Source organism: Trachurus japonicus, chromosome 4, assembly GCF_045865225.1.
Source record: "Trachurus japonicus isolate A0001 chromosome 4, Traja_1.0".
Lineage (NCBI taxonomy): Eukaryota > Metazoa > Chordata > Actinopteri > Carangiformes > Carangidae > Trachurus > Trachurus japonicus.
This window is the reverse complement of record NC_140910.1, coordinates 14,814,169-14,835,488: the sequence shown is the minus strand read 5'-3', so window position 1 is coordinate 14,835,488 and position 21,320 is coordinate 14,814,169. Positions and strand designations below refer to the sequence as shown.

At 42.0% G+C, this 21,320-nt stretch overlaps 1 protein-coding gene across 1 annotated transcript; it reads right to left on the bottom strand.

Moving 5' to 3' along the window:
• Positions 1 to 5,154: 5,154 nt before the first annotated feature.
• LOC146988651 (guanine nucleotide-binding protein subunit alpha-14-like) lies at positions 5,155 to 19,933 on the bottom strand. Its single transcript, XM_085774201.1, has 8 exons — positions 19,663 to 19,933; positions 19,179 to 19,341; positions 15,969 to 16,153; positions 15,502 to 15,656; positions 13,106 to 13,234; positions 11,292 to 11,421; positions 10,204 to 10,357; positions 5,155 to 7,113 (listed from the first exon to the last, which is right to left on the bottom strand). Exons 2-8 carry the CDS (start codon positions 19,327 to 19,329, stop codon positions 6,908 to 6,910), a joined length of 1,110 nt encoding a protein of 369 aa, XP_085630327.1. The 5' UTR covers positions 19,330 to 19,341; positions 19,663 to 19,933; the 3' UTR covers positions 5,155 to 6,907.
• Between the last annotated feature and the right edge of the window lie 1,387 nt (positions 19,934 to 21,320).

Below are 21,320 nucleotides of genomic sequence, written 5' to 3'. Positions count from 1 at the left end.
ATTGATTCATTTCTTGTGCTGATAACCACCTTTTTTTCCCTCCTTGTGCCCATATGCTGCAATGGCTTTGAAAAGACCCGTTGGAAAAACACGTCTCCCTCACTCACACACACACACACACGCACACACACACTTTGAAAAGGTGTAAGGTGGGTGCACAACAACAGCGGCTAACATCTTACAATGTGCAGTGATGCAGTCCAATTCAACATCACAAACCACAGCTTCAGCAATCACAGCAGAGTTAAAGCCACACCTTTCTGAATATTATGAGCTTCGCCGTGCTGCAGGGCTTTGTGCCGAGGTCCATTGTGTTTCTATTTTTACCCACTAATCCCAGCAGGTTATTGTTGTGATTGCAGCTGCACGACAATCTGCGCGTGTATCTGCACATATGGAGCGCATGTTTGATAAGTGCGCTGCAGGTGTGTATCGCTTTGAGGGGACATTGGTGGAAATTGAAAAGCTTTGACCGGCTCTTATCAGCAACAGTCCATGGCAACAAAACCAGCCAGCAAGATGGTAAGGAGGGTGGGGGTGGGGGTGGGGGTTGCGAGGGTTAAAAAGCCCACCGGCTAACCTGCCTCTGCTCTGGAGATCACACAAGCTGCTGGACTTTCCACCCTGTTGCTCAGCATCCAAGGGAACCGAGCAGAGAAAAGAGAAATGTGCGATAGGTGTGGAGGAGGGGTTGGTTTGTTTGAAATTGACATAAACAAATCCCTCATTATTAGAAAAAGGGTACCCAAGCCCGTCTTCCCACCTGTTAACTGCACCCCCCGCCCCTCATCTTCTTCTTCGGCTCGGCCAAGTTTTTGGGAGACTCGCTCGCAAACGACCGTCTCGGAGGGATCAGTCATTTTAAATGTCAGCCATGCAAAATTGGTTCTGACCCAAACTGAAGCTCGTTCTGTCACAGTCACAGTTACTTCCTCTCGGTAGAAACTAGAAGGAGTGAAATTGAAAAAGGGATAAAAAAAATAAGTCCACACAACAACATCATGTTGCAGAGTTTCTCTCAGTGTTGCGTGTTGTACGCAGAGGGTAGAAAGACAGTTGTGACTGTCCCATGAACATTCAATATCCTTTCATACTTGCTTTCATTTTGTGTTCTACTGTCCTTTTTATGGCTCTATAAGACAAAAATTGTTTAGTAAGGTAGATCCAGATATCGAATTTGTGTGGTTAGCTAAAACATCTTTTTCATTTGAATATATTTGCATTTTCTTTGTTTCTTGAGAAGGCTTGGGCAATGAGACGAAGAGCGATATATAGTTGATTTATGTCACACCTGTGTGGCAAGTAACACCAACAGGAAGGACTGTCTAGTCTTTTTTTGTATTTGTCATTAAACGTGTCTTGTAATCTCATATGGGATGAGCCACAGTGGTGGCATGACATGAAAATAAAAAATTCATTCATTCATTCATTCATTCATTCTAGCCACTTGCTGCACAGAAATCCTTTATTTCACCAGACACCAAGCAGTCGGATGTAGAACAATCGTTCACATCAAACTCAGAGTTGCAGCTGCATCTAAATAAACTCATTTCTTCCTGGTATCTGGACACTAAAATGTGGCGTGTTTATCTGGTGTGCCTGCTAACCCAGCAGTAGAGGTAACATGCACAGAGATTTCTTTTTTTTTTTTAAATTCTGTGTCAGAGGTAGATGGCGGCCTTCTGCTTTAATCAGTGATCATGTAATGAGTTTTTTAATGGTAAATTGACAGCGCTGATGTTGGCTGAAGGTGGCATGGGGGGCCACGGGAGTTTGAGTGATGAGGCTGCAGTAACAAGTGCAGTAACTGACAGAGCTGCTGACAGACTGTGAGAATGAGAGAAGGACCGCCGTGCCGTGCTGCTGTCACACACACACAGAAACAGGCTCATGCAGACAGGCACAGATGTACACACAGCTGCAGACATACTCACTTGCTTTCATACTATGCACAGATGCACAAACACATGTACACACACACACACACACACACACACACACACACACATGAGCGTGTCACCTCGTCTGGATGAGTCTGACAGTTACCAGGGCCACAGGATCACACTCTAATGCTCTGACAGCCACAGTGTGTGTGTGTGTGTGCGTGTTCATTTGTGTGTATTACAGTGAAATACCTCAGTAAATTGCTAGACTGTCTCTTTATAATATCTGTTGAATATTTGTTATGTAAATACACGTCACGTTCAGAGTGTTGTTGTCAGTGCTTGGATTCCCGCTCAAAGGAAACTGTGACTGTGGGTTTTGTTTGGAGAAGCAGTTTATAGCTCACTGATGAGAAACTGTGTTTGTGTCAGCAGAAGGAAGGAAGAGGACGACACTGATCTGACTGTGCGGCTTGAACCGCGCTCTCCGTCCTGTCAAATATTAATTTCCATACTCCGAGCATGGTGAAAGTTTCCTCTGTCGTGGAAGTGACACCTTTGTTTACAGCCGAATTCTCGCCGCCTGCGCCACATCCTGGTTTATGGAAAATGAGTGCAGTGCGGGGAAAAAAAAATCCCAAGTGTCAGTCTGATGCAAAGCCGGCAGCGTTTTTTTATTTGCAAACTGTAGGTCACAGCAAGTGTGTGATCGCAGCCTGCGTGAGAATGTATTTGTCTATGTGACGGAGCCTCACAGAGAAAACACATCACGCAGACAGACTGGAGACTCTGTCTGGACATATCTGCTCCCGGGGAAGACAAAGGGACCCCCTTGAAAATGAGATGCTACATCTCAAGGGGCTATCCTTTAATAAATTCAAATTCAAATTCAAATAAAATTGAAGCTTTAGCAAGAATTGTATGGTATATGTTTACACTACTGTTTACAGTCAAACGTTTTCATGCTCAATTTTTTTATTGATAAATCAAAAATAGGACAGTCTGAAGATGCTCTCTAGCAAGTTTGGTGTCAATTGAGCAAAAATTGTGGGAGGAGATAGGTTTGATAGGTTTTACAGTTTTTGAAAAAAACAAACAAAATGAGCAGCTGGACAAAGTTCAGCTTCCACAGGCTTCCTCTCCGCAGCCTGGATTCACTAAAGCTCCGGCTAGTTGAGATAAAAATGGACCTGAATGCCAAAGCGGAATGATTATTTTCAGAATGAGCCGGGCAGCGGTCGGAGATGACATCATCCAGGTCAGAGGTTAGTAGGTCAACCTACAGACCCCGGATGTTGATGACAGGTCACCCCGGACTCAGAGGGGAATAGCACTATAGTTTATCATAACAAAATATTGGTGAAATCAACAAGTTTTGTGGCAGATAATGTGTTATTTAGAGGCTATTTAGAGGCTGCATTCCGGTGCCCTATAGACTCGCATTACATGGATATACGCGGCTCTCGGCTGGATCTAATTTAATCGGAACGACTTGTAATGACACCAAAGTTGTCTGGGTGAGTAAATTATCGTATTTTATGCTATAAATAAGGTCCAGATTGTAAAAAAAACGGAATTCCCCTTTAAGTGGACAAAAGTTTCTGCAGTATAGGGGCTACATCTTAGTGAAAGTTGCAAAACTGTAGCATGTACTACCGTTGGTTTGGTAGGAATTGTCAAAGTTTTTAAATGTAAATTTTAAAAAAATGCCTTTGGAGTTGAGTGAATCTGGCATGGGACTGGACATTTGTACAAAATTTGGTAATTTTTTGAGGATTGAGGAAAACAAGAGGGTCCAGGCAGCCTAATAAAAGCAAGCAGAGGAGCGTGTGTTCAGAAGTTTGTTTTTAATATTACCTAGAAAAAAAACAAACATATTTGCCCACTTCCTTCACCTGAGTCTACACAAAAGTAATTCACTGTCACCAAGTGGGGAAAAAGGTGTCCCGATGCAGAAAAGTAGTTACAAGTAGTCACAGTATGTGCTGTTAGTAAACAATATTTAAAAAATACAGCTCTTACAAATCAATATAAAGTATAGTAGTCATTAGTGATTGTACAGTACAATTATACATTTGTGTTTGAAGGCATCATAACGTGACATAGCTACTGCAGCTGGATACATCAAAATAGCAGTGGAGAGATCAAAACACATTATATACAATTAACAAAACAGCAGCCGAAGCCACACAACAGACACAGTGTGAGCCGCTGTTGGCTTCCCATCAAGGTCAGTTCATTTACTGAATTTCAATGTCATTTTCCACTCGACACACACTCAGCTCTCAATGACGTAAACAAGGGCAGAGCTCACACTTCTGATCAATATCATAAAACACCCCTCTCCACACACTGATAAACAGGACACACAAAGAGAGCACACTGCCACCTCATATTAACAGTCTTTATTTACCCTTTACCCGGCAGAGCAGGTTTCCTGCCGGATTTTTTTTAATCCACCCTTGTTGATTGTACTTGCATTGTGAATCAAGCTTTTTTTCTCACAGTCTCAGTTTCTTTATCCGTGACCTTTTTAAACTTGCCAGCTGCCGAGTGTCACTTGTGCTTGAATTTATGTTACCGATTTAACAAAGTGTATCACCATCTTATCATAAGCCGGCAATTGTTAGAAGATGCTGTTGGCTTTATTGCTGTACGGAAACTGGACATACCAAACACGCAAACTTCAGAGGTGCTGAGTCTGACAAACTGAAAAATGGATATTAAAGCACTTCAACTATCTTGAAGAGATTGTTTGGGGTCTTGAAGGCAGCAGAAGCAAGTGATAGACACAACATTGATATACTATGTCCTTTTTTAGTTTGCATATCCAGCAGATGCAGAGCAACATTATCATTCATTTTGAGTTGTGGTTTTTGCCACTTGATGGATGGACGTGTAGTATTGACCCTGTTTTTAGCTCTATTTTTTGGTCTCTGGCCAGCTTGTGAGGGAAATGTCTGTCACTTTCTCCTGTCCTGCTCGATTGGTTTTCATGTTGACAGTTTTTTTTTCATTCCTGTGTCAAATATCCTTGGTCAAACTTGTCCTGCTTTATTTGACCAGGTACTGGACTTTTTAGTTTCATCCCAGTCAAATAAAAACGTAACTCTATGAGTCCAGTTTTAGGCAAGTCAATGAAACTAGTAACATTTCAGTCATTTAGTCATCAGAAAAAAAATCCATCACTTTGTTTCTTTGTGCTCATTGTGTGCTGCCATATGGCACAACTTCATCTATGAAAGAAAATTGAGTTTTTAGTTTTTTTTAAACTACATTCTAGTCTCATCTTTTTCCATCAGTGATATTGCATGTTCATAATTGATAGTGAACACAGTTAGTGTTGCTGCTTGTAATGTGTGAAAATGACACTGATGAGAGTTGACTGCCAGAAAACCAAAACAATGAGCTGAAATAGTTTTTGAAGCTACACAGAGCTGAGCGGAACCTGCGGAGCTGGATAATAATCCTCTGTGGTTTTGTCATTTTGAGCTCATTTGTTAGAGATGTAAACTTTTTTTTTTTTTTTGCTTCAGTGTTTTAGACCTTCTCTACCAGTAAGACAACAATGATGAACATGTGGGGGACTTTAAACAGATCTGATGCTCAGGGCTTTTCCTTTTTTTAAATTTTTTTTTACTGTGATCCATTCGTGTTTGTGGAGGACCAGCAAAAACCAGTGCAGCAGGTGGCAAATGCACAACAGATGCATGCCAACAACAGATGGATCCCCAAATCTCCAACCTACCAAAAAAAACGTATCAGCCTCCTCGGTGCTCAGCTGCTTCACTGTACGGTTTAATTGGTTTTTGGCTATGGAAATGCTAATTCATTAGTCAAAGGGGGGATTCAGTAAAAAAAAACGGAAACAGTGCCATGCAAAACACTTAAAAAAAAAAGCATACATCCACATCCACTTTGATCAACATCATATCCACTGTGATTCTGTCCTCGCCTCGCTGCTTGCACCCACTTTCCACTCTGCTGTCACGTTCCTCTCTGTTCGATGACAAAAGCCGCTCGTCTGGCCACATGTAACACAGAGAGTTGTGAGAGTAATGAACCATTTAACACAGAGAGAGCGAGCGTGTGAGCGCGAGTGTGAACTTTCGCAGTCCTGGTGGAAAACAAAGGCTGGAGGTGAACTCGACAGGTAGTAGCCGCGGCGTGCAGCCTATCTATATGATAATTGATGGAGACGGGGCAGAGCAGATGTGTTGAGCAGCACAGATAATATGATAAGACATATTGCCAGTGTGAGATAACGGTAATCAATAGGGATTTTCATACGCTGACAGGAGGGCGGTGTTTGCAAAACAATCAAAGACTCTGTGGTTACATTAATCACAGAGAAAATTACACAAAATCAAGAGCGCCATGGTTTTAAACTCATGTTTTTGCCTTTTACGGGTCATTATGGACACTATTCTTTGTTTGTAAAAGTTGTGTTGATGTAAGCATGAGCTATACACCTGTGTTTGACTGTCTGGGAGACTCAAATAAAGCACTTTAACATGTGTGTGTGTCTGTCCACATTACTCTGTTAATGGCAGCACAGCACTTCCACGCATCCTCGCTCCTGCTTCAATTATGGATCAGTTCCAACACTGCATGACCGAAACCCTTCTTCATCTTTAAAAGAAAAAAAAAATGAAGACAAAGATGCTGGCTGAGAGGAATGAGGGTGATTACTGCTTCCTCGCTGTCTGATCAAAAGTCACGTAGTCTTGTTGTGTCTCCCCGTAGAGTCTCTCTCTCTAAACGCTTTGATGTTTTCGACTTGAGAGGGAGACAAAAGAGCCCGGTATTGACGGTGATAGGTGAGAGAAGGGCGCAGCGCTCGTCCCTTCTTTCTCCACCTGCTTCTTCATTAAGACCTGATGGGTGAGGGAGAGGAGGAGGAAGAGGATGTGCATGATGATTGTTCAGGCTTTAGAAAGAATCCAAAGGAGCAACAGTCTGTCCTCCACTCGTGCGGTGCCAAGTGAACAGTGCAGACGGAGACAAGAGCACGGAGTAAAAGTTCAGATGACTCCGTAGTCCCTGAGAGACTTGAGCAGCACCGTGTCCTTGACGTCGCTGAAAACCCTGCGGATGTTGCTGGTGTCGGTGGCGCAGGTGAAGTGTGGGTAAAGAGTCTTCCTCTCGTCCCTCCTGTCGTGGTTGATGGCCTGCTGCTCATACATCTTGCGGATGTAGTTCTTGGCGTCTTCGGGGTCTTGTCTCTTGCCTGTTACAGAGGCAAGAGATGGAAAGAGAAGGTCAACAAAAAGGCAGAATAGGAGTTTGGGGTCAGGAACTGTTTACGTAATATTTCAAGCAAAAAATCTGAGATGATTCCTCACTCCAGTTAAAAACAGCATTTTTCTTCTGCATATCTAACTATGATAATTTACATTTACACTAATCATTTGGCAGATGCTTTTATCCAAAGTGACTAGTTGGAAGTGAGGGACGGACATCCCTGATCCTTCAGTGCAGGAGGATACCTTTGTGTAACTCTTAACTCATTGAGTGCCAACCACGTAATTTCTCGTTTTTCGTTCCCATGCGTTGAGTGCCAAAAACGAAATTTTTCGTTTTTTGCTTTTTTTTTAAATTATGAAAATAGACACTTTAATACACATTATATGTAAATTTGGGGACTCTACGACGAGGAGAACTGAAATAGATGACGATCAAAGTCACATGACAGCTCATGATCTGGAAGTTTTTATCATAACTCAGCTTCTGCAAACGGAGTTCTGCATGCAGATGCAGCGCAGCTGCTCCGCTGCTGCTCCGCTCTCACCCGCGAGGCTGCAGCAGCTGGGAGCTGAACCAGGAAGCTCTCAGCCCACTGTCGGTCTTCATCTGGAGCAACTACCACAGACGGACCGCGACCACCGGCGGGACCGGTGTTCGCGAGCCGCTGTGGCCGGCAGAGCCTCACGTTCCGCGGCGAGAGGCTGTGACACGGCACGGTGCGTCTGTGTTATTGCTGTTTAGTGGCGCCCCCCCCGCCCCCGATGGTGGAGGCCACTTTAGCACATGTTTTGGAGCGCGGCACTCAATGAGTTAAGTGCTATATATGTAAATACTGTGAGGAGATCGGGTAAAGAAGTGCAGTGTCATTTCAGTGCACTTGTGCTTTTTAAGAAGATGCAACAGTTGCATCAGTTAAAATCATAAACAGAATAAGCTTGCATAAGAAAAAAGTATGCCCTCTTCTCTTTCTGTGTGAACTGTGAAGTCTTGTCATCAGAGAAAAAAATTCTGCTTTATCGTTTCCTTTGCTGATGTCGTTTGGTTGGATGATCAGAGAATCACAAGCACTAATTGAATGAAAATAAGATTAAAGTCCGTTCTCATGAGGCTGGGGCTGGTGGTCATTTTAGTGAGATTTCCTGTCAATTAATGCTGTCCACTTATTACTTAATAACTACCTCTGTCATGTCATTAGGGTGCTGTGATGTTGTTATAGCCAAAACATTAAAACAACAGCCTGCTTGACAGGGACAATAAAAACTCTGGCTCACACCAGAAACAAAGGTCAAAAGATGCAGAATAGCATGTCCAATATATTAGAGTTGCAACTAATAATGATTTGCAACACTCTTTATTTTAATTGCCCATTTTTTCCAATGAGATGCCCATGTGATGTCAAAAAAAAGTGATGTGTGGAGTTTTGCAGACAAAATAATCCCCAGTGGGGCGCCATATGGCTTACTGGACTGAGCAGGCGCCCCATATACAAAGGCTACAGCCCTCGCTGCAGCCGGCCCCGGTTCGATTCCCCCGGTGGCCCTTTGATGAATGTCATTCCCCTTCTCTCTGCCTCCCCATTTCCTGTCTCTCTCAACTGTCTTATTGATTAAAGTAAATAAAATAAAATAATAATCAGCAGTAAATTGAAGTTAATAAGTAAATTAAACTAAATCAATCTGGAAAGGCAACAAACCCTTCATTTTAAACACTGGAAGTAGTGATCTCTTTGCTCAGACAATTTTGTTTTCTGTCAAAACGTTAATCATTTAATTGACTAATCCCTTCAGCACCAGTCCAGTTCAACAAGTTTATCACTAACTATCATTAACATCAGGAGACCTTAAGCAGCTCCAGCAGCAGTGAGGAGCGCCACACGGCCTCCTCACAGGAACACGGCAACATCAGCAGCAAATAGCAGCCGGTGGTCGGGGCTGCTCAGAGTCGGCATTAAGGTTAAATTGACATCAAAGAGCCTGACCCTGTGTGAGTCATTATTTTACCCCGCTAATGCTGATGGTAAAACACAGTGGGTACAATGCAGATGCAGGTACACACACACAAATAATCATTTGCAGTCACTAATTCCCGCCCTGCACGCGCACACACACTTCACACGAGTACGCCGGTGGGTTTGTGGGGGTTGCAGCAGGGCTTGCGGGAAGCACAGTATCCGTCTGTGGTTGCCATGGGCAACAGAGGGAGCGAGAGTGGAGGTGAAGGTGGAGGTGGAGGTGGAGGATGGTGGGGACTGTTAGGGCGACGCTCAACAGCCTTTCACACCAGAGAAGCTACAGGCTGCAGCCACATCATTAAGCACACCAAGTACCTGGAAGTGACTCATTTGCAAGTGTGTGTGTGTGTGTGAGGGAGTAAGAGTATGGCAAAGTAGAAACAAATAACACTAAAAAAATCGACAATAATTGCAGGCTTTGCAGCGGTGGGGGAACGTGTCCAATCCAGGAGAGGAGTCAGGAGATACTTCGAGCCAAATTTTTTATTTTTTTTAAATGGTACATTATTCCCAGCAGGTGTCCATGCTCAAAGCAAATTAGCCAGAGGAAAACAACAACACAACCACTTTTTGGTCTCTGGAATAATTCTGCACACATTGTGATGAGAAAACACAACGTTGTGAAATCTGCTGCTCACCAGGCTCCGCCCCTCTTGTTTTAGATGTCCGAATCCTCACTTTGAGCTTCACCCAAGACAGTAACATGAACCTGTGCGTTGGATTTCATGGTGCCCAATCCAATACCATGTCTCAGGATTTATAATTAAGATGTCCAACTCATGGTGGCGCCAGAATCAAAGTCAAGGAAAAGTCATACAATCCAAAAACCAAATGTTTTTTCAATTCATAACAAAAGCAACAAATCTCCATAATTGGAGGATGAATTTTTGACATTTTATTTTGAATCAGATTTTTTGCTCATTCTCTCTTTAAAAAAAAAAAAAAATCATCTAAGCCTTTAATTGGTTCATAGCTACTCTGGTTCATCCAACAAATAGTGTCACATCAGTAAAACTTCACTATAAATGATAATAAGTACCAGCACTTGTATTCACAGCTTACCTGAGAAGCTGGGGAAGTATCGCTGCAGGTCCGAGGTTTGGACTTTGTCGGCCAGGATGTCAGTCTTGTTGAGGAAGAGGATGATGGAGGTGTTGAGGAACCAAGGGGAGTGGATGGTTGTGTAGAACAGAGCTAGACTCTCATGCATCCGGTTCTGAGGAAAAGAGAAAGAGAGAGGGAGACGGGTAAGTTACTGGAGGCAGCAGCTGGTTGATTTTAGGTTTTGCATTTAGTTTAATATCAACTAGATAGATTTTGTGGTAGATAAAAGAAAATACACCAGCAAGTTTTTAAGAAGTTGACTTCAACTTGAAGAGAGAAAAATATTAGTTTTCTCTGGGATGGCTTGAGTAGATTCAGGCGGCTGAGGATGACGTAGAGAGGGGAGTCGGTGTTTTCGAAGAGGAGGGTGCAGTTTATGGGGTGTCTGGAGCATGAGGGCCGCTGCGGAGGTTAATGAATGTGGCAGGCGAAAGAAGTGGCCGCGAGAGATAAACGGCTTAGTGACAAGATGGGAGGGAGGAAGTGGACAGAAGGACACAGACAGACAGAGAGGAGAGAGGGGGAGAGAGGTTTTCTTGTGCAAGAGTGAGGCCTGCTGGTGGACGGATTAAATGACTGCAGTTAAGATGATATGGACGGATGGATGGATGGATAGATAAATAGGTTGATTGATTGTTTGATTGATAACGCTGTGGAGATTCTGATTCTGAATGACGGACTGCTGCTGATGAGTATCTGTATCCCCCAAGCTTTGGTAGATAAGTTAAAGGTCGGATAGAAACTAAATCCTCTTATCTTTTAGAAAAACCTTTTTTTCTGAGGTTTGCGGGAGGCTGGAGCCAATCCCAGCTGGCACTGGGGCGAGGGCCGGGGACAGATCTGGACAGGTCGCCTGTCCATCACAGGGCAGACACGCAGAGACAAACAACCGTTCATGCTCACATTCACACCTACAGGCAATTTGCAGCAATTTTAGAGTCATTTGACTGTGGGAGGAAGCTGGAGCCAGACAGGAAGCCCACGCAGGCACATAGACAAACACACACACACACACACACACACACACACACACACAAGACTCTTACTATTGTCTCTCTTTCCTCCAGGACCTGGTCGTACTCGCTGAGGGAGGCCAGGAAGATGAGGGAGGTGACATTTTCAAAGCAGTGAATCCACTTCCGTCGCTCTGACTTCTGACCACCTACGTCCACAATCCTGAGGAGCACGGGAAAAAAATATTTGAAGTTGTATTCATCAAGGTAAGGGTCCTTTTTTTTCTTTTGCAACACACTGACTTGGAGCAATTAAAGAGGACTGTGGCAGGACTGGATGAGGAGAGAAAACACACCCTCATCCCACAAAGGGGTGGCAGCCAGTCAGTGAGTATGGTGTATTTAGACCAACACATTTTGTATTGCATTGGTTAGCCAGAACACAATACAACACCTTTCCCTGGACAGAACCCAGTAACAATCAAACTGAAGGTCTGAAGAGGTGTAACGTCAAAGTTGATAACTTTGTCCCAAAAGCCAGATGGTGCACAGTTGACTACTGAAAGTGTGTATCTTATAACTTACAAATCATTCAACACAAGTTTTGCTCACTTTTTTCGAGGTAGTGTTTTCAAAAAAACAAACACGCAGCTTGTACATGTGTTGATGACCCAGCAACAAAAACTTGTTGGGTCATTCATTCATTTGTCACATCCAGTCCAGGTGGTTACACACTCCCTCCTGTGGCTCTCATACAGCTGCTAATAAGCCTGTTTGTGAAGTGGACGTGTACTCTACACTAATAGCGTGTCTCTTTTGTGCGACATGCTTTCACACAGGGAGAAAACTCTCAGTGTTTTTTGAACATTTTCCACAGCTCATTGTGAATCCGGCTTGCTCATGACAGGACTGAAATAAAAACGTAATGTTTCATACATTTGGAGGAGGTACTCTTGACCAGGGAATACTTATTCAGTATTTTATCTTGTGATCAAAACAACCGAACTGAATCCTTCCCTGAGTTTAGGTTGTTGCAGTCTGGGCTTTCTCTCCATTTTTAGTGAGGTGTCATTTCCTTCTGAGATACAGTGTCCCTTAAAGGTGAACTCTGGTCTTTGTCTTCATAGCTCTGTCAGACTCAGAAACAACAGCAACACGTTCAAAATCAGGCCCTGTTTACACGACAACGCTCGCGGATGAAAACGGCAAAATATTTCATCGGATGTGCCTTTCGTTTAGATGGCGACAAAAAAGTGAAACCACCCTCCGGAGTGGAAATCTCTTAAAAACGCTCCGCCGTTGCGTCTCCGTGTAATGGGTGAAAACGCAAAACCTCTGCTCCGATTGCAATGACCTGAGGGCACGGAGGGCAGCATTGCGACGGCCGACGTACAGCCTGCCGCAAATCAAGAGGAAGAAGAAGAATACACAGGCGTGCGGACTTGGTGGTGTTGTGTGTTGTGCGGCACGCTGCCACCTAGGCTCCTGGCGTGCATACAACATTGAATTACACAGATGCACGCGGATTTCCACCCCAAAAACACTCTAAACGCGGTCCGCGGAATAAAAAGTGAAGACGCGACGCCACTTTTGCGTTTTCTGTTCGGATCATTTATATGCAAAAGCTATAGTCTCTGCATAGGTGGCCCTTTGCTGCATGTTACCCCACCCCTCTTCCCCCATTTCCTGTCTTTCTACAGCTATCTTATCAATGCATGGCCTAAAAGCCCAAAAATATACTTTAAAACAAAACAAACAAACAAATAAAGTGACACCTCACTCCTGGCAGGACCTTGGTTCAGAGGTCATGGGTAATCAGAAATGTGATCCCACTACAGACAAAGCCTCTGCAAGAGTCAACGGTACTTTTTCCCCACAGCACAGTATCACATTAGAGGTTACTGCACCTGAGTGTGATGGTCCTGATGGTGAAGGAATAGTCATGAATGCCCGTGGTGGGGAATCGAACTCGCAGCACGTCCTGTTCTGTGGGGATGTAGTCTTGGCTGGCGATGCGGTCCAGATTATTCATGTAGCTGAAAGAGAGAAGGAGAGGGAGAAGGGAGAGAAAGAAAATATTTAGGACACTCAATGAGACTTCTGGTAAAACATATTGCCTCTGTTGACATCACACCCAGCCTTGATCATGTAAAACAAACTGAAGTGACAGAAGAAGCATGATGTATTGAATAAAAAAAAAACAGTGATTAAAATATAAGAGGGGGGTGGGGTGAGTTCATATCGGCCTGTGTACAGATGACTGCTTTATAGCTTGTGTTGATACAAGCTGTCATTAGCTCATGTTGACTGTCCATCCTCTTATCATGCACACACGGTGATGACTGAGCTGCTCGGTAAACACAGAGCAGCAATAGAGAGGAGAGAAAACAAAAAAAGGCTGAGGCTTTGTTCCCTGACACATCTGATACTCACACCCACTCTGCGTTCAGTCTTTTCATTATGGTTGATGGCAACTCTGTGACACTTGCTGAGGTTTTTCCATTATTGGTTAAAAAGACAAGACTTGTCTCTCAGGTCAACTGGTGGTTTCAGCAAAGGCTTAGAAATGAACGATTACTGTGAAGAACTAGCCCCCTCCAGTGGTCAGAGGAAAGAACACCAAGTGTAAGAAACAAGTATGGGGAGTTACTGTAGATAAGACAACGACAATGAAATAACACAAAAAAAATGTATCTGAAAATCTGCACAGGGTCTATAAAATTGTTGCATGGTCTGTAAAATGTCAGAAAATTGTGGAAATGACAAAGGTAGTGTGTTGGAAATCCTCATTTAAGTTAAGTCAACGGTCTTAGATCCAAAGATTTACACTTTAAAGTTCTAAGAAAACCAGCAAATACTCACGTTGGAAAAGCTGAATATCTCTTAATTTTTACTTCAATAAGAGATTATTCTGCTATCAAAATAACCGACATGAGTTGATTTCTTTGCCAAAAAACTGATCAGTGAATCAACTAGTTGTTTCATCTTGAAGCTGATTTTTAATGAGCCCCAGCACAAGCTTAACACAACTTGTCTAAACAGACTGTCTTTGCTGAGTTTCCACTCATGAGTTTTAGTACAAAGGTCAGTTGTGGTATAAGTAAACACTACAACAATATGTTGCCGACATGTTTCCATAATGTGATACATTACCTGTTAACAAAACCACGACGTTGTGAATACATCAAGTTTATGCTTTAGCAAATGTCAAGTTTACAGATTTAATTATATTCGATTAAACTTATATATATTTAACCTTCGGGCCTGTTGTGCTCTGTTGCAGTTCAGCTTGGTCTGACTTCTTTTTTGATAGTACAGTAGAATGATGACACATGTTGTTATCACTTATGTTATCTAGGTTTTAAGTAAAGTGGCAGACTACAGTATCTGTTTTGAGATTATTGAAACCCCCTTCCAGTGCAATAATGATCAAGAGGACTTTGTCTGTGGTTGACTAAGGGTTTAGAAATCAATCAACCAGAATCAGCACACTGGTCCTGATACTGTCTCTCTGGATAAATCAAACGCCTCCACAGAGAACAGAGGGACTACTTTTTTACCAGTGAAGCAGTTCCTATAGAAACAGCTCACAGTGCGGCCTGATTGATTATCCATGAGGGATAGGGACACAGTCAGTGGAAAGAGATGCTGTTAAATTTCAACTAATTTGTCATGATACATTTTTTGACTATCTTGATTTGAGATTAAATTATTACCTGATTGATTTGCTTGAAAATTTTAACAAATTTAGTTGAATACGGTAGTTCAAGTCATTGTTGAAGGAAAACTTATAGATAGCCTATTGCCTGGTTTCAGATTCCCAAATGTGAAGATCTGTTATCATTGTAAATTGAATATCTTTGGGTTTTTACCTTTTGGTTGAAATAAACAACTTTTGAAGACACCACTTTAGGATTTGGGAAATAATCTTTCATCATTTTCTGGTATTTCATAAACTGAGACATACATTTATGATTTGAAAAACTAAGAGAGAGACTGATTGATCGTAGAAATGACTGCAGAAATAAAAGTGGTGCACTCATACTGTAGATAGACATTAAATTAACACACAGTATTTATGGGTGTGTTTTTTCTTTGTCTCACATGCATAATGATGTCACGCCTTGAAGGACATTTTTACCTCCTATCACAGATTCCTGTATTGTGATATCATCTTCGGTAACTTGCTCTGACAGGGTTCAATCACAAGATAATCTCAGATATCCTACCGCAACTCAGACGCAGGGTGTGGTACAGTGTAGACAGCTTGTAGAGAGTCTACTACAATACAACTACTACTCACTATTCTGCGGAGTCCAGGAGCTGATACTCGCAGCGGCGGCTGTAACAGACCCGGATACCCGGATCTGCCCAGAGCCGGCGGATGGCATCAACATAGCCCCGCTCCAGCTGGGTGATATGCACCGTGTTTACATCCTGCAGCCACTGAGCAAATATCTGAAAAAGGAGAGAGACCAAGCACATTAGAAGATTTTGTGATGGACAGATGCTCAAGAGTTTGTGGCGTTTAACAACATCTTCTGATACTCCCATCATGTTCTATTTATAGACTATGACAGGATGTTGATGTGTGTTTCTCTGCCATTGTTATTCACTCCTTTTCTTTGATGTCCGTAAGGTCAATTTACCCCACCCACATAGCTGTGCTGCTGACACATCTGCATTTGTGAATGACGGTTCATGTGCAACTGGGTGTGGGCCTGTGTGTTAGTGCTGGTGAGGAGCTGTGTGCTGGCCGTGCGAGTTTACCTCATTCTCAGGGTTGGAGTAGGGGATCCTGAGCATGGTCATGGCTGCGGTCATAGCCTTGATGGCTGTGAGGATGTTCTGGAAGATACATTTGGCAAATCCTCTCCTCTCCTCCTCTGAGAAGCCTCGCCCATGGATGATCCTCATCTGTCGGATGAAGGTGGTTTTTCCACTTTCCCCGGTTCCTGCACCGACAAGAGATTCTGTCAGTTGAGGCAGCTTGGAGGTGAGCAGCAGAGTTGAGGTGCTCAGTTTCAGTTGAACCCATATGCTAACTGGGGTCTGCTTACTATTCATGTACTATCTGCAAATGCCTCCCCATGTTCCTCCCTCACATAGGTGAAGCTTAAACTAAAGCTCCTGTAGGTGCACGGTTGTTGTTCTTACCATCAGAGATAGTAAATGGATAAATGATGTGTAAAACAGATAACTCCTGATTGAACTGTTATCAACTTTGAAAACTGATTAATGAAAAATCGAATCGATAAATAATGGATAAAACCTTAAATCTGCACTAAACAATATTATTGTGATGAATTAAACAACCAACAACCACTAATGAACCACTGAATATCCACTCAGCAGTTCAATTGCCCTCAGCTCTGAAAAGTAATTAAGCAGCTTTCAGGTCATTGTTTTGGCCTTAAAGGAGAGTTAGCGTTCGACTTAAGCCTGGTGGCCAAATGAATGCTGATGTTGCTTTGTGTTTGCTGGGTGTGTCAATAAGCAACTGTAAAAAACTCACTCTAACAACTTTGATGTTTATATTAACAAACAAAATCCAATAGTAACCTTGAATGGTGGGATATGCTCTGAGAACAGGATTACATTTGTCTGTAGTCCAAACAAAATAATGTAGGACTGATGTTTAATAAAATGGGTCTAAATCACTGTCCAGAATTATTGATTTATACATTGAGTTGATCGCTCTTAAGCAAAAAAAAGAGTAGCCAGAACCTGAACGTGGATGTGAATCTGTAGTTAAGGGATGAAAAACTGGTGAAGAAAACAAATTACAGAAGAACAAGAGAGCAGACCGAGACTACTCTATCAGATTGTTTGCTGATCATTTTCAGATTCACAGATAAACATCAAAGTTAAAGGAAGTGCTTGGTTTAGGGATGAAATAGAAGACCATAACTTGGCTGAAATTTTTGATAGCCTCATTTAAACGTTTTACAACCGGCTTTATAAGCTGCAGAACTTCCTCCACTTTGAGTAGTGATTTGGTTGTTGGCTGCTGGAAGCGAATCATTTACTCTGATTAGGAGATTAAATCCTTTTTTTGTTATCCTGCCAAACACTACCATGTAATTTATCAGCACTGTTTTCGAGGAATAGCATCCAACACTCATACCAATCTCCATTGAAAGAAAATGCTGCAGATATTTCCTTGATAGCCCTTTTCCTGCCCACAGACATGGTTTTCAGTAATCCTGTACTGTGAATATGAATCTCTAATTTCAAAAAGTTGCCCACCTTGATAATAAAAATCTTAACACAAAACCGGTCATATTAAGATGTGGTTCATAGTGATGTTGAAAAAAGTGTCAATTGAAATTAATCAAAAGCAAATAAATCAAATTCTGTGAACATTCACTCTGCATTTATCACCTACATCAAGATCAATCCTCAACTACTTTACTGGCTTATTGTAATACAAAAAGAATAAAGAACTTAAAAATAAAAAATATTAACAATTTGATCAAACTGTAATGAAATTTCTTGGCAGCTTGACTTCATAGTTGTAATCAAAGATAACAATGGAATTTGTTATAATCGTGAAGCAACTATTCAGTAAACATTAGTTCAACTCTAAACTAGTTTGAACATGTTTATATTGAGAAACTGAACGTATAATAAGCATTAAGTAACACAATGTGTCCATAATACAGTATATCCTGTACAACGCCAGCAAATGAATTTCTGTGAAAAATGCAACTTCTGAGTTAATAACGTAAAGTAAGTCACAAAAAAGAAAACTTTTCATTTTTACTTCAATAAAAAAAATGCAGCTCCAGTTAGGCTATTTGGATACTGAAATTATGTTATTATATTTTAATTGTGTAGCCCTGTGTGGCTCATACAGTTCAGGAGGAAGCTTCTGTGTGAAATGTGAAATCAGAGCAAAGTGTCTTTTGAAGACCCTAAATGAATCAGGTACAATGTATATCCACAGCAAAACAAGTCCCACATCAACATAACCTGAAAAGCTGCTTAGCAAAGAAGGTACCATAAGAAAGCCTACAACTACTGCACACAGGGACACCTTTACAGAGGAGTGGCCCATTGTCTGATGAAACTAAAATGATGGCCATAATTACCGCTGTATGTTTAGCGAAAAAAGGACAAGGCTTGCAAGCCAAAGAACGCCATCCCAACCGTGAATCATCATTGCTTTATTGCATTTACTTAACCAAACAGTTGGCATTATATCAGAATGGAAAATCATGTGGATACATCAAACCAACATCTCAGGACATCAACCAGGAAGTAAAGGCTCAATCGCAAATGGATCTTCCCAGTGGACAATGACTGTGAGAATGACTGTGAGCACTGTATCTCCAAAGCTCTGCCAAATAGCTCAAGGACCAGAAATAAATGTTTTGGAGTTGCTAAGACAAATCGCTGACTTCAGCTCAATTACATATTTGAATGCGGAACAACTGAAAAGGCGTGTGTGAGCAAGGAGTCCTACAACTCGACTGTTCTCTCAAGACTTCAGCAAAGTTTGAACAATATAAAGGCACACTGTTTACCATATTCAGTATGTGCAAACTTCTTAAAATGAAGTGTTAACCCTTACGTGACTGGGTGCTGCCTGCCAGTCAAGACTGCATGGGTCAGTAAAGCTGCTGTGAAGTGAAGTGTCCCTCTGTTTCTGGGCTGAGCATCTCCACATTGAGTCACTGTGGTTTCAGGTAAAACCTCCCAATACAGCCCATTCTTTACATACTCACATGGTGACACATTCTCAACATAGTTTTCTAATTTGGCTGCAGGCCACCAAACAGGCCAAGCAGTTTTCATTTCTACGCAGTGTGTTTCTTTTAATTTCTCATCTCCTCAGGTTTGTGAGTCAGTTTGATGTAGGCTATTTCCTTTCCTTCCTTTCCTTTTCTTAATGTGTCACTGGGTCTCATGCTGCCACAAACAGCTGTGTCAGCTGCTCAGTGTGTGTGTAGTATGTGTGTGTGTGTAGTCACTGACCTAGCAGGAGGATCTTTATTTCCCTCCTCTCTTTCTTCTTCTGCTGCTTAAGGATCTTCTTGATCTCTTTGTCCACAGCGATAGTCGTTTTCTCCTCCTCGGACAGACAGCACATACAGGTGCGGTAGCACCATCGCCAGCAGCCGGCCATGGCCCAGCAGCACTGAATAAAAGTGTTAATGAATAATCAGCAGTAATAACACGATAAGGACTGAACAGTTGTCAAGCTGCCTATTTGATGTCCATTTCTTTTTAGTTGTCAATTATTCTGACACACCCCTGATCACCTGGACACTTCTCTCTGTCGCTTAAAACCTAATCACAGTTTATTCAGTAGGCTAAAGTAGGAATCAGTGCGAACTGAAGCCTCCATCCCTCACTGTTAAGTATCACCTGGTTGAGTAATTTTAATCAGCTCAGGCTGTTGTGTCAATAGAAGTTAGTTGGAGAGGAGTTATTATAACGAGAGGGCAGAGCACCTTACCTCCGGTCAGCCGTCCTCACTCAGTGAAATGGAGCAGGTACACACTCTGAGTGCCTCTCGCGGTCCATGTCTCACCGTGTCCCCTGTCCACGACCACTATGGCTGAAGCGCTGAGACAGCGTCATTAGTCCACGCAGAGTTAAAACACGTTTTATATAAAGGTTTTTTCCCCCCCAGTTGAGAACGAAACAACCAGCGCCGCTTGCCGCGCCTACAGAGGAATGTGCAGCCTCTGTGGTCCACTGAAAACACTGCGAGAGGAATGCGCTGTGCGGCAAGACAGCGGCGAACTGACGCTGCAGCGCCGGAAGTCAGGCGACTGTGCTTAGAAAATAAGAGCACGATATTGCTGTTTGATAGGACTTTTTCTATCTTCAAATAAAGCAATATTTAGTTGGATGACAAAGTGAAATAAATTGGAAAATGTAGTCGAAAACATTGAATGAAATGTATGAAATAGCCTACAGTGCTCCAAGTGCAGTCAAAACTGAAGCGTTCTGAATGTTGACAGCAAACTTACAATAGCTTTTGCTGACACTTGTCATGTTCAGTATTGTATATGAATCGCACTGACTAATAGGCTATTATAATAATGTTTTAGATTTGTAAAGTTGGGTAAATGCTGCTGATATGTTGACAGGATTATTCAGATTTGCAGATTGCATTTTTTTAAAATGTCTTTATTAGACAGGACATCCGTGTAATGTCTAAATCTCAATGCTTTTAGCCTACAATCATAAATTGAGCAGCTGCAATGAACTAAAACATTTTATTAACCATTAGCCTATTGCCGTTTCGTGCACGTATCAGTTTGTATCTGTGTAATCTCTATAAAGTCAAATATAATCAAGAGGAAAAAAGCAATAGCCTAGCTAAAGAAACCCCTTTAATCAAGTCACTGAATGGAGAGGGTAACAACTCATTAAAAGATCTGTAGCCTAATTGGTCCACTATTTCACAAAATATTTGTATTCACATCTCGTTTAAAATAGAGACTCTCAAAAATAACGTAGCCTAGGCTACATGTTTGGTTTACACATTTCGTACTAGATTTGGAACAAAACTTTGGCAAAACATGGTGAGAAAATAGTCTTATTTTGAAAGGCAAATACCGGAAAGTGATATTATATGATTCAGTTTCACTTGACAAGTGTTAATGAGCGCTGTGCGGTGTGGATAAAGTTTCGGGTGCTGTGGAGGTTGCCTGCTTCACGTTTCAGCTGAGCTCGAGTGAAATCACGGACACACACAAGTTCAGTTGAATTACTATTAGGCCTACAACTAGCTACTCTATAGTGAATAGTGACTCTTATGTTTGTAATCTATGTTTTACACATTTAGTATAATAATGTATAAAACATTTATAATAATTAAAAATCTAAAACCTATGAAAAATACAATAGGTCAATATAGGTCATACAATAGGACGTTTTCCAGTGAAAATGCCAGCTAAACTAGTGTACATTCCTGGTGATTGATTAAAATGGGATAATTGAAATAGCACAGATTTTTCAGAGCAACAAGTTATCCAGTTCTGTACAACAGGTAGCCTATTTTGTCACTCCTCCTCGACTGCTATTGGGATGTCAGTCTTTTGTCCGAGCCAGCAGAACCGGTTTGTTCAGACTCTCATGGTCTCAGATATTGAGATTACCTGA